Source organism: Chiloscyllium punctatum, chromosome 29, assembly GCF_047496795.1.
Source record: "Chiloscyllium punctatum isolate Juve2018m chromosome 29, sChiPun1.3, whole genome shotgun sequence".
NCBI classification, from domain to species: domain Eukaryota; kingdom Metazoa; phylum Chordata; class Chondrichthyes; order Orectolobiformes; family Hemiscylliidae; genus Chiloscyllium; species Chiloscyllium punctatum.
In genome coordinates, this window is record NC_092767.1 from 74,230,645 (window position 1) to 74,247,527 (window position 16,883).

The 16,883-nt window shown below is 44.3% G+C and overlaps 1 protein-coding gene across 1 annotated transcript in view; it reads left to right on the forward strand.

Moving 5' to 3' along the window:
* The window catches only part of LOC140454581 (uncharacterized), a 48,364-nt gene extending 39,120 nt beyond the window's left edge, over nucleotides 1-9,244 (forward strand). The window contains exons 9-12 of the mRNA XM_072549439.1: nucleotides 1,104-1,169; nucleotides 4,003-4,050; nucleotides 4,745-4,807; nucleotides 8,745-9,244. Of these exons, the coding sequence (XP_072405540.1) occupies nucleotides 1,104-1,169; nucleotides 4,003-4,050; nucleotides 4,745-4,807; nucleotides 8,745-9,199 (632 nt within the window). The 3' untranslated portion in view covers nucleotides 9,200-9,244. The remainder of the gene's footprint in view (nucleotides 1-1,103; nucleotides 1,170-4,002; nucleotides 4,051-4,744; nucleotides 4,808-8,744) is intronic.
* Nucleotides 9,245-16,883: the final 7,639 nt, after the last annotated feature.

Below are 16,883 nucleotides of genomic sequence, written 5' to 3' on the forward strand. Positions count from 1 at the left end.
TTCCACACTGTAAGTAATCTAATCTAACCACCTAATGGGGTAGAATAGAGATGCAGCAATTTGAGCGATGCCAATCTGCGAACTGCTGTACACATGCTGAATGTGTCTGATACGTATGTACAAACAAGCAAGTTAGGAGTAGGCCATTCAGCCCTTCGAGCTTGCTCCACCATTTAGTAAGACCATGAACGCACAGTGGCTCAGTGGTTAGCATTAGGTTCGATTCCACCGTCCGGTGACTGTGCAGGTTTCCTCCGGGTGCTCTGGTTTCCTCCCACAGTCCAAAGATGTGTGGGTTAGAATGAATTGGCCATGCTAAATTGCCCCATAGAGTCCAGGGATGTGTTAGTTAGGCTTAAATATAAAGTAATAAGGTAGGGGAATGGGTTTGGGTGGGATACTCTTCAGAGGGTCAGTGTGGACTTGTTGGGCTGAAGGGCCTATTTCCACACTGATCCCGCCATGTTTCTGCCATGATCTATTGTGGATCTGAGTGTAACCTCAGCTCCATATTCCCACCTACCCCCGATAACGTTTATCCACTCGATTATCAAGAATTGATCCACTGCTGCCTTTAAAATATTTAAAGGTTCTTCTTCCATCATCTTTTCAGGAAGAGAATTCCAAAGACTCATCACCTTCTTTGAGAAAGAAAAAATGTCTTAAATGAGCAATCCCTTATTTTAAAATTGTTCCAGATTCTCCCACGAAAAAAATCCTCTTCACATCTACATGTTCAAGCCTCCTCAGCATCTTGCATGTTTAAATCAATTATAGAATTGCATAGATACGAGGAGGCTATTGGGCCCTTGTGCTGTCTCCCTAGTCGCACGATTGGATGATTTTCACTCCCTCGTGCTCCTGCCCCCATGGTCCTGCAAACGTTTTGAGTTTTAAATTTACCCACAATGCCCTTCAGGCAGCCATTATTGTATTTGTCTCCACTGCTGCCTTAAGCAATGGGTTCCAGATTGCAACAGGTCAACCCTTTGAGCTGAAGGGCACAATGTAAATATTTGGGATGGTCATGCACAAGTTTTTAAGGTGGTACTCTGGGAAGGTGTTCTGTGTGATTACCCTCTGCTGTTTCTGCTTTCTGACAGATGCCTATGGAGTTCGGAGCAAATGCACGAGAAAGATCAAGTTCCCTTCAATCAACACCTTAATGGGTGAGTTCTGAATTCAGTGCTGTCTGGATTTAATCATTCACGTCTGCTTTTGATCTGTTGAATGGATGGGTTCATTTGGAATTGTTGTGGTGTCATCCGTGGTATCTCAAGTCTTCCTGTGCCCTTAGTGCAATAGAAGACACTGAGGAGTTTAACAGGGAAGCAGTGATGTAAAGCCAATAGAATAGGTGATGTTAAGAGGAGCGAGATGGTGATGTTAGGTTCTTTTCCTGAGGTTTCGCGCATGAGATGCAATCCGCACAGACCAATTTCTGCAAACGGATAAAGTTTATTAAAGCATGTACAAGCTAGGTGACACCCCCAACCACCCCTTTGACATTCTTCGGTCACACGAAGGTGAGCCAAAATGAGGCATTGAATAAAGGAAAGACACCCCTGTTATACAGGTCAGTCGGTAATGCTCACAGGTACTCTGGCCACTCCCAGCCCCCATAACCTCCTGTTACCCCAGGTGCAATGGTAGGATGAGGTCATCCTTGGAGATAATGTAAATGTAAATGCCCTAATCCTGGGGAATCGTTATGCAAACAATTTCCTGACTCGGTGATTCTCCAAGACGATGTAGGCGTTGTATGTCCTAGCTTCAGGGTGGCCCTACAAAGGAGTTCTGGCTCCACTACTTCCCCGGACAATACATCAGTATTGGGGGATGATCACGCAAACTAATCTGATTGGCTGGGGGTTGGCTATGAAAGTATTTCTGAATGGAAGGGACTGAATGAGAGTTTAATTTGATAATAGCAGTAGGAGAGTAGTAAATGGCCAAATGAAGCGTGGATTACAATGGACACTCATCTAAATTCCTGCATGAATGTTTCGCCCACCTCCTTCTCACTCCCCCCCCCTCTCCACTTCCAGAACGTTCAGCTTCTGGAGAAAGACAGTACAATTTAACCCTTTAACATTACATTAACATCCAGAGAGATAATACAATTTAATCTTTTAACATTACAGTGGCATAGTGATAATATCATTGGGTTAATAATCCAGGCCCTCTGGTTAATGCTTTAGGTTCAAATCCCACTGTGGCAGATGGCAAAATTTTAATTAATTAAAAACTCATCTTTAATACAAAGCTAGCCTAATGTCGACCATGTAATCTCTGACTGTTGTTGTAAAAGTAAGAACTAATATTCTTTAAGCAGAGGGAATCTGCCATCCTTGCCTGGTCTGGCCTACGTGTGACCCACAGCGACTTGGTCAACACTCAAACTGTTGTCTGGGCAATTTGGGATGGGTAATATATGCTGACCTAACCCAGTGACACTCCCATCCCATAAGTGAATATTAATAAAAATGATTACAATTTCAGTTCAAGGGAGTTGAAGAATTTTCCAAGGCACACAGAGTGGCACAAGGGGAGAATGTTACAGGGATACAACCCTGGAGGTCTACAAAGTGACGGGTGAAATGACAGAGAATGTATATTTTATGAATTCATTGATGGGATGTGGACATCACTGGCTGGGCCAGCATTTATCGCCCATCCCTGATTGCCCTGAGGGCAGTTAAGAGTCAACCACATCGCTGTGGGTCTGGAGTCATATGTAGACCAGACAAGAATGGCAATTTCCTCCCCTAAAGATAATTAGTGAGCCAGATGGGTTTTTCCTGACAATCGACAATGGCTTCACGGTCATTATTAGACTCCTATATCCAGATTTTTATTGAAGTCAAATTTATCATCTGTCAACATAGGATTCAAATCCAGGTCCCTCGAACCTTACCTCAATAGTTCAGCGATAATACCACTAGGCCATCACTTCTCCTTCTCAAGGGCAATTAGGGATGAGCAATAAATGCTGGTTTTACCATTGGTACCCTCCATATCTTATCTTATGAATTTTGAAGAAAGGGAACTTTTAGAAGTCAGAATTAATGGCATAGTGGGACTAGTAACTCAGAGGCCCAAGCTAATCCTCTGGCCACATGAGTTCAATTCCCACCATGGAATTCAAATTAGAATTCAATTCTAATTAATTCACAAATCTGCAATTATAGAATCCCTACAATGTGGATGCAGGCCTGTCGAATCCACACCAACCCTTCGAAGAGCATCCCATCCAGACAAACCCTATCCCTGTGGCCCTGCAATTCCTATGGCCAATCCATCCAACCTGTACATCTTTGGACTGTGGGAGGAAACCGGAGCACAAGTTTGTCTCTGCTGTGGTGATCACAAAACTACCATTGACTGTTGTTTCAAAAAAAAACCCACCTGGCTCACTAATGTCCTTTTGAGAAGGAAACCGCCATCTTTAACCAGTCTGGCCTACACGTGACTCCAGACCCACAGTGATGTAGTTGAATCTTGACTGGTCAAGCTAAGCCAGTCCATTCAAGGGGCAATTTGGATTGGACAACAAATACCAGCCTTGTTGGCAAAGTCCACACCCCTCGAATAAATTTCTTTTAAAGTACATTTTTATCAGCTGGTAAGTGTGACCCTTGACAGGTCAAGATCAGGTCAAAGGCCAACGTTTGGGTGGGTTTGACCAGAACAGCTGGAGCACCCCCAGTTCTTGACCAAGTAGCCCAGGGCCATTATCATCCGAAACTGTAGCCAGGAAACTTGCTTTAACGTCTAACTTCCAAAAAATGACATCCCAGCGAGTGACTCCTCACAATGTCCCACCCAGCCTGGGGCCTTCAGTTGCCACAGTGAGGTTTGAACCCCTGACAGCCTGAAGCTTTTCCCAAGGTGACAGAAATGAATGCTGAGCAAACCGCCATACTGTTCAACAAACCTGGTTTCCAACAAAATGATAAGATCTTGCTATTTAAAGTTATTTTTTTTTCTTTCATTTGACAGGATCCAATTTAGCTTCATCAGAACCAGTAACACGGTTAAAGAATCAAGGTAAGTTTGACTTGAATGATGCCTGGCTACACAGCTCATCAACAGAACTCACATTTATATAGCACCTTGATTGTAACAAAACAGTGTAAGGCACTTCACAGGTCACCTCGCCACAAAAGGAGATGTGAGATGACCAAAAGCTTTGTCAGAGAACTAGGTTTTTAGGAGTGTCTAAAAGAAGGAGAGATTTTGGGAGGGAATTCCAGATGGGGACTGGAGATGGCTTCCATTAATTACCACCTGCAATCTGTATTGTACCTTCAACCTGCAATTACCATGCAGTGAGGGGAATGGCAGAAGTTAGTCAACCAGAGGAGTTATGCTGCTGTGTTTTACCCCCTCACTCTCATCCCATCCTTAGGATTCTGAGTGGGTGAAGCAGTATTGGTATAGGGAGAGGGAGCAGAATTAAGCTGTTCAGTTTGGATCAAAGCAGAACTGAACCTTGCATTCTGCCACAAAATAATCCCACAAAAATTGGGAGACTCTGTTTGTACAGTTTCTTTTGTAATCCTTATAAATTAAAACAAGCCATAACATCTCACCTGTAACTCATTGTGTGACGTGGTGCAAATATTGTCCGAGTCCCACCATTGTGTCTATCTCATTGGCTGACACAGTGGTGTCAATAGTAACTCAATGTATTAACAGTTCAGCTTCCTAATCCTGACTTTTCAATTTGTTTCACCAACAGCTTCCAGTTTTACTCAGCCGGACCCACCAGCTATCCAGATGAAACAGACCATCAAGAATCGAGGTAACTTTGGTTGTGGAAGCTGCTTAGTTCATGACTTGAAGGGAGAGAGGATTACATTAAATGGGCTCTGTAGGTGGTCACCATGAGCAGACGTGCCCTGAGTTACCAATGACCAGATGTGAGGATGCTATTGACAAAATCAAGTTGAAAGAGGGGGAGGGGAGGGGAGCAGTTGATGACCTGAAGAGTCGATCACTTCCATGTCCTCCACCGTGCCCCTTGACTGCAAGAGTTGACTGTTCGCACAGATATCAGTGAGATGGAAGATTAAATTTGCCAATTCAGTAAGCTAAGACTGTAAGACAGAGCAGCAGAAGTAGCTCTAAGTTCTGCTCTGCCATTCAATGGGATCATGGCTGATCTGGCAATCCTCAACTCTGCCTTCCTGCCTTACCCCATCACCCCTCAATTCTCCTCCTGATAAACAACCTATCTCAGCCTTGAATATACTTAATTACCCAGCCTCGACAGTCCTTTACGACAAGACCATAAGACATAGGAGCAGAAATTAGCCCTTCAGCCCATTGAGTTTACTCCGCCATTCAATCACTGCTGATAAGTTTCTCCTGCTTTCTCCCTGTAACCCTTGATCCCTTTAACAATCAAGAACCTATCTATAAGACCTGGCTTGCCTTCCACCACAACTCCTTTGGCCCACTTTGGCTCCATATTTCTTACCCAACCAGACTCTTTTGGCCTCAGTCTTTCTGATTTGCTCCAGCAGCATCCACAGCACTTTTCGCAGGGACAGTGAGCTCTCCATTCCCACCTTCCCACCTTCCCTTTCTGGGGAATTACTTTCGGATGTCACAATCAGCTGTGTTTTCATCCGATGTTTCCATACATCTCACTCTAAGAGACTGACTGATCATATTCTGATCTCAATCAAATTCTCAAATCTCCCTCTCTTTGAAGGGGGATGTCCTGGGTTGCCCTGCCAAGCAACTCCCACCACCTCCCTCACCCCCACCACCCACAATCTATGGGCGCTGAGGCCAATTTCAGCTGTTGCCACTGTGCAGGAGAACCTTTTGAAAAGTAGATCCATTTGGTTTTCATTCCAGACAGATTGCAGTGGTTTACAAAGATGGCTGACCATCATCTTCTGTAGGGTAATTTGGGTCAGCAACAAACTCTGGCCGTGACCATGAAAAAAAATCTGAATAACCAATGTCTCCAAGCCACTGTTCACTGGAGCTCAGAGTGCCTCCGTTAAAATGCTCCAGAGTGCCTCCGTTAAAATTCTCTCTCCTTTATGTTTTAATTTAAACTCAAAATAGGGAGTTAGGAAAATTGACTTAATTCGCAAGATCTTCCAGTACGGAAGGAAGCCATTCAACCCATCTTTTGAGTGCCAGTTCATTAAAAGAGCCGTCCAATTTGTTCCGACATCCCCTACTCTCTCACCACCATCCCATGATTTTATTGCCCCTTCCATCGAGGACAGCTCCTTTGTAACATCTTTGTGCAACTTTAACCATTAATAATTTTTGATGTGTGCAACATATGAGCAAGCTAAATATAATTTGAACACGTAACTCATAAAATAATCTATGATAAAATCATACAGTACAGGCCCTTCAGCCCATCGAGTTTGTACTGCCAAAATATGCTACTATCTACACTTGTTGTACTTTCCCGCACTAAGTCCATAGCTTTGAATGGTAAGTGTTCATCCAAGTACATTTTAAAGGTTTTGAAGTTGCCTGTTTTCGTGACCCTCCCAGGCAGTGCATTCCAGACCCCCCCCCCTCCCTCTGGGTGAAGAATATATTGTGTAATATTGTTAATAAACTTACGGTCATGATACTGAAACTGATTGGAAATGACAACAGGGGCTGAAGAGGTGAGCTGTCCTACAAAAACCCCACTCAACAATGTATTGCAAAAAAGGATAGTTTGAAATCTAGAAATGTGATCTGGTTTGTGTCAAAACTTTATGCATGAGTTTTATTATGCTTTTTAAAGCCTGCATCTGCCAAATATGAATCTAATGTTAGTAAGAGTTAGAAGTTACATGCTTATGTAAAAAACTTGTATATAGCAACATCTTTTTCGAAGTTTTGAATCTTCCCCCCCATTGCCTCTTTAAGCAGCAGGATCAAAACTTTTGTTAACTGTTTTGCTGTGTTTGTTTTTAAAGTATCCCGTATCTTCCCCCCCCGACTCTTTTTTGAAATTCTTGTCCTCTGGGTTCTGATCCTGCTCAACAGTGAAAGATCCCACATTTGCATAGCCTATTTGTTACTTCCTGGTTTGTTGTCCTTTGGAATTTGCCATTGTGATTGGTTGCTTAGCCTGTTTGATGATGTCACTGTTGCCCAATATCGGAGATCCCCTATAACTGACAGTACGATGAAAATCACATTTAGAGGGATGAAAATCTGGGCCACGGGGGATCACTAGATCCCTTGGCATCTCAATGACCAATGGAGAAAGTGCAGTCACTATTATAATGGGTACTTGGCACATTCCCACCAACGCCAGTGTGATAATAAGATACTTTTGTGGACCTGGTTCCATAATCTATCCTCATTAGCTGAGGCTCCTCCTCCCCAGGAGGGGACTTTTCTGTTTTTTTGTCCCCCTCGTTATTTATTTTTTTTAAAAAAAGTTTGTAACTCCAGGGTGGTGGAGTATGTGGGAATCACATTATCGGAAACATGTGAATGCACTGGAGAGAGTACAGAAGTACAAGAATAGTTCCAGGCGTGCAGCAAGATTTCGGTGTCCCTTGTACACCAGCTGCTGAAAGTAGGCAGTGAAGAAGGCAAATGATATGTTGGTCTTCATAGTGAGAGGATTTAAATACAGAAGCAAGAATGTTGTTCTGCAAGAGTCAGGAGGGTGATGGAATACTCCCCACTTTGCCCTGGATGGGGGCAGCTCCAACAACACTCAAGAAGCTCAACACCATCCAGGACAAAGCAGGCCCCGCTTGATTGGCACCACACCCACAAACACCCACTGCCTCTGCCATCCACACTCAGTCGCAGCAGTGTGTACCATCTGCAAGACATACTGCAGCAACTCCCCAAGTAGCATCAGACAGCAGCTTCCAAAACCCACGGCCACTTCCGTCCAGAAGGACAAGGGCAGCAGACATATGGGAACACCTCCTCCTGCAAGTTCCCCTCCGAGCCCCTCACCATCCTGAGTTGGAAAAATCGAGCAACGTCAATTATAAGGATAGACAGAAGAAGTTAGGGATTTTCTCTTGGAGAAAGAAAGGCTGAGAGGGGATCTCATAGCAGTTTGCAAAATCATAAGGGGTCTGTATAGAGAGGGAGAAGCTGCTCCTGCTCATTTAAAAAAAAAATTATTAAATCATTAAGGGCGTGAATAGGTTTTTTTCCTCCGGGTGGAGGAGTCCAAATTAGTTGGCATAGGTTTATGGTGAGAGGGGAAAGATTTAAAAAGGATCTATGAGACAATTTTTTTCACGCAGAGGGTGGTGCATGTATGGAATGAGCTGCCAGAGGAAGTGGTGGAGGCTGGTAGAATTACAGCATTTAAAAGGCATCTGGATGGGTATATGAATAGGAAGGATTTGGAGGGATATGAGCCAAGTGCTGGAAAATGGGACTAGATTAATTTAGGATATCTGGTCAGCATGGATGAGACTGACCAAAGGGTCTGTCTCCGTCCTGCACAACTCGACGACTCAATGATGTGCAAAAGAAGCAAGGGTGATGTGAGGAACCTTTTTCACTCAGTGAGTAATTAGGGTCTGGACTGCACTGCTTGGAAATGTAGGGGAGGCAGGTTCAAGTCAGGAGGGTATTGGGTAGTGTTTTGGATAGAAATGGTGTGCAGGAAAAGACAGAATGTTGGCACTAGGGGAAAGAACCAGTGCAGGTATGATGGGCTGATTGGTCTCGTTTTGCACTGTAATAATGGAGGAGTTCTGTGATTTGACTGATTTTCCTCACAACAGATTTCCAATTCCCGACTAACATGGACGTTGGTTATAATTATCAACATGAGGAGGATCAGCTCTATTTGAATCCGGTGACCAAACCCTGGAACTGCTACACCCAGGAAGATTATGCGACTGCTGTGCCCTACACTGACAATTCCCTGGAAGATTTGCAGGATGACCCATACAGTCAATGTTACATGAAAGACGAGCCTTTGGACACGACTAATTATGGATATTACAGCCAATTGGAGGAGCTGCAGAAGTGCCGGGAACCCGAGGGCGTGGGTGCCACCTTCGACACGAATTACAACGTCTTGCCACCTGTTGAAGACCTCCCCATGGCTCCAGCAGACGGGGACCTCGACAATTACATGCTGAACATGGATTTTGCCAATGGCAGTGAGGAACTGTCCACCATCTTGGGCAGCAGTATTGCCATGCCCAATGAGCAGCCAGGATCCAAGGGCTGAGTGCTGATTCGCTCACTGTTGGGTCAGAATACCGGGGGGGTGGTGAGTGAGGTGGTGGTGGGGAGGGGGATGGTGTATGTAGGAGGGCTGTTGTCATCAGGAAGGGGTGGGTTAAGAGGACAGTGCACTCCACTGCCCTACCCAGCCTCCCACCCCAACTTGACGTACGCCTGTGTCGTCAGTTGACTTCCCCTCCGCCCTTTCCCAGTCTCACCCGTTAATGGCCATGACTACTTTCCAAGTCCTGCCGACTACTGAGCCCCCGTCCTGTGGACCTTTTCCAGGGCGATGGTGGGACTGAGTCCATGCCAAACATGTGAGGAGGGGAAAAAACAACTTATGACTCCTCACTTACTTAAATTCTGTTAACCCACAAACACTGTTCCCTCCTGAAAAGCCTCCCCATCCCTTACTGTGCATTATGTGTACACATGGAAGCCAGTTAAAAAGACAAGGATGAGGTGAAGGGAGAACAGTCTCTCAAGGATGCCATCCTTGCAATCGGCCCTCTTAACTCCTGGTAATCTCTGCATTGATGTGATTTTCAATCAAAGATTGTTGAATCACAGTATCCCTCCAGTGTGGAAGCAGCCATCGAGTTCACAGTGACCGTCCAAACAGCATCCCATCCAGAGGCATTCCTCTGTCCTAAACCTGCAACCCCCCACGACAAACCCACCTAGCCTACACATCCCTGGACACTGCAGGGCAATTTAGCATGGCCTTCCCACCTAACCTGCATATCTTTGGGCTGTGGGAAGAAACCAAAGCAGACCCACACTGACACAGTGCAAACTCCTCACAGACAGTCGCCCAGGGTTGGAATCGAACCCGGGTCCCTGGCGCTGTGAGGCAGTAGTGCTAACCACCGAGCAGCCCACTGTATTGATGAGGAAGTGGGAAGGCAGAGACTTGACATTCCAGGGACCACAGCGGGCAGTGCAAGCCCCACTTCTCTGGGGAAGGGGAGGAGATGGTGCCAGACTATTGGGCATAAGGCTGGCATAGCACTTCCCCTCCTGCATACTTTTCCACAATCCTTTCACAAAGGAGGAAATTGTGAATTGTGAGCAGATTAAAAGAATGTAGAGTTTGAAGACTTAAGATGCCCTTTTGTTCACTGACAGTGGAATATTAGATCCAAGCTTTGGGATCTTGTTATTCACTTGTTAATTTTTTAGTAAAACAAATACTTTTCTTATTTTTATAATGAAAGTTGAGAAACTGAAAATACACCTAATTATCTGTGAGGTACTTATTGAGCTTTTTTTTAAAAAATAATGTCTCTGTCTACATTTTAAGGATTGTTATTTCCAGCTGATTGTGTGGTCTCAAGGATTGTCCCCGTGTCTGTTCACAACTTTTCCTGACAGATTGAAAGACTCTAGCATTTCCTATGGGGTTGAGTGGCTTTGTCTGTGATTTGTGAAACAGAGAGCCAGCAGTGCCCTGTTTGTAGGTGGAAAGTTCCGGAAGGCGGCAAAGGCTGCTTGTTGAGGTCTTGGACTGGCCAACTTTTCCATCCTTTCCAATCTGTTCAAAGGAGCAGATGCAGGCTTTTCAAACACTTACCTCCTCAAACCATCTTTCTATCAACTTTGTTTTAGATTTTGTTCCAAATTCTAATCCCTTTTCTCGTTGGAACGGCGAAGGATGAGGGGTGACTTGATAGAGGTTTATAAGGTGATCAGAGGAATAGATAGAGTAGACAGTCAGAAACTTTTTCCCCGGGTACAACAGAGTGTTACAAGGGGACATAAATTTAAGGTGAAGGGTGGAAGGTATAGGGGAGATGTCAGGGGTGGGTTCTTTACCCAGAGAGTGGTGGGGGCATGGAATGCGCTGCCCGTGGGAGTGGTAGAGTCAGAATCATTGGCGACCTTTAAGCGGCATTTGGATAGGTACATGGATGGGTGCTTAATCTAGGTTAGAAGTTCGGCACAACATCGTGGGCTGAAGGGCCTGTTCTGTGCTGTATTGTTCTATGTTCTATGTTCTATGTTCTCAGATCAGCTTGCATGAACTCTGAAACCTTGGCTTGTCCAAAGCTCTTGGGTTCTATTGTTACTTGCACCAAGTTCTGTTCATTGTGTCTGCTGCTGATGGGTCACATGGGCTAGCTCTTGGATCACATGGTGCCTGGATTTTAAAATCCTTGTCATTAGTTTTCCAATCCCTCTGTGCCCTTGCCCCCCCCCCCCCCCCCCCACCCCCCGTGACTTCTCCTCCAGCTCCAAGTTTTCCACACTCCTGTTTTAGCCTCTGGAACATCCCTGATTTAATCCCTCCCCCACCCTGGCGCCCACACCTGTACAGACCTGGGCTCTAAACTCTGGAGTTGTCTCTCTGCCTCTACCTCTCTCTCCTCTATAACCATACTATTTGGTCATTTGCCCCAATATTTCTGTGACTTGCTGTCTAATTATGCTTTGCCCTCCTATATAGGTCATTTTATTATGGTAACGGCACAATTTAAATAAAACACAGCGAGGGAAAAGTGAAGAAAGTGTCCAATACAGACACAAGCCATCAATGGATCTGTTCTCTGGGTTTCTTGATCCTCGCTTTGCCTTAAATGGGTTTATGTAAGATTTCCATTAGTTACTGGGTGGCAGGTAACTCTTTGTCCAGTACCAATGTTTACTTCTACACCCCTTCCTCTTTAGGGGGGGGTGGGCACAGTGGTGACTGTTACTGGCTTAAACGTTTCGGATCCTACTCTGGGGTTACGACATCAAATCCCAATAATTGTTGTAAAAAAAAATAGGAAGGGTTTGGAAGGATATGGGCCGGATGCTGGCAGGTGGGACTAGATTGGATCGGGATATCTGGTCGGCATGGACGGGTTGGACCAAAGGGTCTGTTTCTATGCTGTGCATCTCTATGACTCTATGGTTCCCTCCATGCGTTTTAGGGAAGGAAATCTGTCTTTACCCAGCCTGGCTTACATGTGACTCTGAACTTCTCTCTGAAATGGCCTGGCAAGCCATTCAGTTTAAGGTCAATTGAGGACTGGGAGCTAATTGTGGTCTTGCCAGTGACACCTATGTCCCATGAAAGAATTCTATGCTGACTCAGTTCTGCTCACCGATGAGATTGACTCACTGGCAGGTGACTGACCTTTATCAGTGCAATAGATGAGAAACAAATCACTGTTGAGGAACGAGGTGTAATTAAAGTTAACGTTTCGGCTCCGGTGACGCTTCCTTAGAACAGGACCTGAAACATTAACTCTGATTTCTCTCCACTGATGCTGCCAGACCTGCGGAACTTTTCCAGCAACTTCTGTTTTTGTTTCTGATTTACAGCACCCACTGTTCTTTTGGTATTTATGAGGTGGAATTAGCCTTTTAGACAAAGTGACTTTTAAGGGGTTTGTACATAAAAACAGAGGAGTCATGTGGCACAGTGGTAGTGTTCATGCCTCTGAATCAGAAGACCTGGGTGTTCAAGTCCCACTGGCTCCAGAAGGGTGTTATGTCAGTGCGGTTGATTACAGTGATCTACAGATAAAGATGATAAATGTTCCACAAAGGATAGATTGACTCTGCTGCTTCAGACTCAAGTGTGGTCATAGAAAAATGCTGAGGTTATGGTTTTGAATTGAACGGAATGCTACTTTATTGAAACAAAGACTGATCAATGCTTGTGGAAAGATGTCCAGTGAGAGTTTCGCTCTTGTGGAGAGTCCAGGGGATTTTCAACAGAAGCTTGGGCAGTGTAGGCTTGCCAAGTGCAATTAAATGTATCATGTCATTTATGCTCTTCCCCCTCACCCCAACTTGTCCAAACGCTCAAATCTTTAATCAGCCAGTACAACAGTCTTTATGATACATTGAGCCAATGAAATAGCAAAAGAAAAGACTCACCCTATCCAATGAACTGTGAGCCAAACCATCTTTTAATTTCACCGTTTTCATGTCTGGTAAAGAGAGACAAAAATAATCTGTTTTATTTAAGTGCAAGAATGGGGGAGGGGGGTGTAGCCCACTTAGCACTGACAGGGGGATTATCTTTGCTCAGAGGGTGGTGAATATTTGGAGAGCTGTGGGTGTCTTTTTGAGCATTTCCCAGATGGAAATCGATGGATTTCTTGATTTTAAAGGCAGCAAGGGATGTGGGAGTAATGCGGGGAAATGCTGTTGAGGTTGAAGACTAGCCCCTAATATATTGAAACGACGAGCAGGCTTGAGGTGTTGCGTGGCTTACTCCTGCTCCTGTTTCCAATGTTCCTACAAATTGATCCTGGGGTTTTCCCAGTCTATACAGTTCCAGCTGGCAAATGGAGCTTGACTTGTTGGTTTGAAAGGTCCGTGGAAGGGAGGGAGGGAGAAAAGGATTTCTGCAAGAGTTGAGATAAATTGCAAGTTGGTGTAACCGTTGCTGCAGTGAGTCTGGATAATGAAGGTGAAATTCTGTGTATATGGTGTATGTAATGTAAATAAATAATTAACTTAACTACAATCGGGAGTTTCCGAACTGTAATTCCAGTGGTAAAACAGGTGTTAGTTAATTCCCCTTGGCTGCTTGAAGCAAGAATGTGAACATTAAATATTGAATAAAAAGTGATTGTGTCTGTTTATCTCATTTTACACCCCAATGCCACATGTGCATGTCACACCCCAGGCACTGTACTGTCATTGGATGTCGTGGGAGGGTGGTGAGGGGAAGTGGCAAGTGCAGGAAGCTGTGTGACTGAAAGCCAGCCTGCTCAACGAACCAAGAATTCATGATCTTCACCAACAAACAGAGGCCACGTGTGGGTCATATTGAGGAACTATTGAGGGATGGGAGCTGAAGAAAAGCATTTGGTCCCTTCCAGCCTGCTCCACCATTCAATAAACTCATAGCTGATCCTTCACCCTTCTTACCCATGTCCCTTCATTCTCTTTGAACCCTAAAGCAATCAACTGATCTTTGCATTCAATGACAGAGCACCCACAGCTCTCTCTCTCTCTCTCTTTCTCTCTAGTAGAGATAACTAAAGATACTCCACTCTGAGCGAGGACATTTCTCCTCATCTTGGTCTGACAACTCGGTCTGGGATTGTGGATCACTGTTCTGGATTCCCAACACCAGCCTCCCTCAATACCCTCCCCACTAAGAGTCCCCTCTCTCTTGAGGGAGCCTGAGAGGAGTTTGCTCAGAAATCGAGTTTGTTACGGTTAGCCTGTGATGCTCCTGTGAGCTGTCACTACTTTTTAAGAAGATGCTGTTTGCATGCTTTGTGTTCTTGAGATGGAGATGGGTCCTGATTGAAGTGCAGCTGTTTGAAGGAGGAACTACTGCAGCACTGGCCGAGATCAAACTGAATTGAATTGGCTTTATTGTCACATGAGTCTAGTGAAAAATTTATACATCGCTACTTACAGCACCATTTTAGATACAAAGGTATCCAGGCATAGCTTTGTTATTTACAAGATCCTAGACAAAAGAGAAATTAAATTTCTAGGGTCGCAAAAATGAAAGTTCAGAACAACAGACCACGCTGGCACCTAGCTTTCAGTCCTCATCAGACTCTGGCTCCAGACTGTGCCAGGCTCCACCTTGAGGACTGAGAAGCTGGGAGATCACTTCAGACCACCATGTCAGGCTAAGAGAATGCCATCTCGGAAGACCACAACGCCAGGCCGTGAGATGGTCATGCCACCGAACCTGGGTGAGGAATGATTTCCCAAGTTGTTAAAAAATCACACAACACCAGGTTATAGTCCAACAGGTTTATTTGGAAGCACTAGCTTTCAAAACGCTGCTCCTTCATCAGGTGGTTGTGAAACAGGACCATAAGGCACAGAAGTTATAGCAAAAGATTACAGTGTTATGCAGCTGAAATGATATGTTGAACAAACCTAGAGTAAGTCTTCCACCTTTTAGAATGGTTTGCTAGTTTCGGTTCTTTAATATGTAAGTTCAGAACTTCTTTGAAGTCACATTCTCAAGATAACTTAAGGTTTTATACTGAAGGGGTCCATCACAGCTCAGAGAATACATTTAAGGTGTGAGGTTAAAGTCTGTCTGTATCCCAATCTTAAGGCAGACTGGTTCTATTTCCAAAATAGGAATTTATAAAATATTTCATGGATTTACTGCCTGCATTGACTGCCGATAGGTTATGCATTTTTTGAACAAAATAGAAGGTATCTACAAATATAATTGTGCAAATATAAACTCACCCCATAAACCTCTGCGTGTGTGTGTGTGGGCAGGAGAAAGAGACAAGAGTGAGTGTATGCACGCACATACACATATAAGTTTATGGGGTGAATTTATATTTGCAAAATTATATATGCAGATACTTTCTATTTTGCTCAAAAGGCATACATCCAGCAGGTAGTCAATCCATGTAATATTCCTACTTTGGAAATAGAACCAGTCTGACTCAAGATTGGGATACAGACCGACTCTAACCTCACACCTTAAATGTATTCTCTAAGCTGTGATGGACCCTTTCAGTATAAAACCTTACCTTAGCTTGAGAATGTGACTTAAAAGAAGTTCTGGACTTAATATATTAAAGAACCGAAACTAGCAAACCCATTCTAAAAGATGGAAGACTTAATCTAGGCTTGTTCAATATATCATTTCAGCTGCATGACATTGTAATCTTTTGCTATAACTTCTGTGTCTTATGGTCCAGCTTCACAACCACCTGATGAAGAAGCAGCGCTTTGAAAGCTAGTGCTTCCAAATAAATTTGACCGACTATAACCTGGTGTTGTGTGTGACTTTTAACTTTGGCCACCCCAGTCCAACACCGGCCCCTCCAAACCATGGTTCCCAAGGTCTGGCTGGTTTGGATCAGTACTTGCTGCAAATGCTTTATCTGGCTATCAAACCTCTCTGAAGCTGTCAATTTTTAAGGCTTTATTAGGTGCAACGTAGGCAATAAAACTGATGGTAATCACACATTATTTCCTGATTAAACTCACATCATGCTCTGAAGGAGTGACTCAATCAGTGTTGTTCCCTTCCCCCCCCCACCACCTCTGCATGCCATTAATTACATCGTCATGAGAAACATTACCCACTGTGACATGTCTGACATAACAAGGACAGATCATCACAAAAAGCTCTCCATTTGGTTATAACATGTCACAATAGTGCAGTTGGGTATAGCTGGAAGCCATTCAGCCCCCAATTCCACAAGATTATGGCTGAGCTCGAATTGACCTCCATATACCAGATATTGTCAATATCCTACCAAACCTTTGATTTTAAAATTAATAAATGATCAGTTGTAGGAGAGAGTTCCAGATCTCTACTGTGAGAAATGTTTCCTAACTTCCCTTGTGAAATTTTCTGGATCTGACCCATAGGGGCAGAAGCAGGCCATTCAGCCCATCGGAAGGCATCTGAATAAGTATACGAATAGGAAGAATTTAAAGGGATATAGGCCAGGTGCTGGCAAATGGGACTAGATTAGATCAGGATATTTGGTCGCATGGGCGAGTTGGACCGAAGGGTCTATTTCTGTGCTGTACGTCTCTACGACTCTAAGTCCATTCCACTATTCAATGAAGACTGCTCTCCCCAAGTCCTGGAGCCACCCAAACAAATAACAGAAATTATTTCTCTTTGTCAACCCCTTTCGTCAAATCACCTGCCAATCTTCTAGATTCCAGTGAATTCAATCACAGTTTGTAAAATCTCACCTCAACACCTTTGAAGAGTACCTCCCATCCTT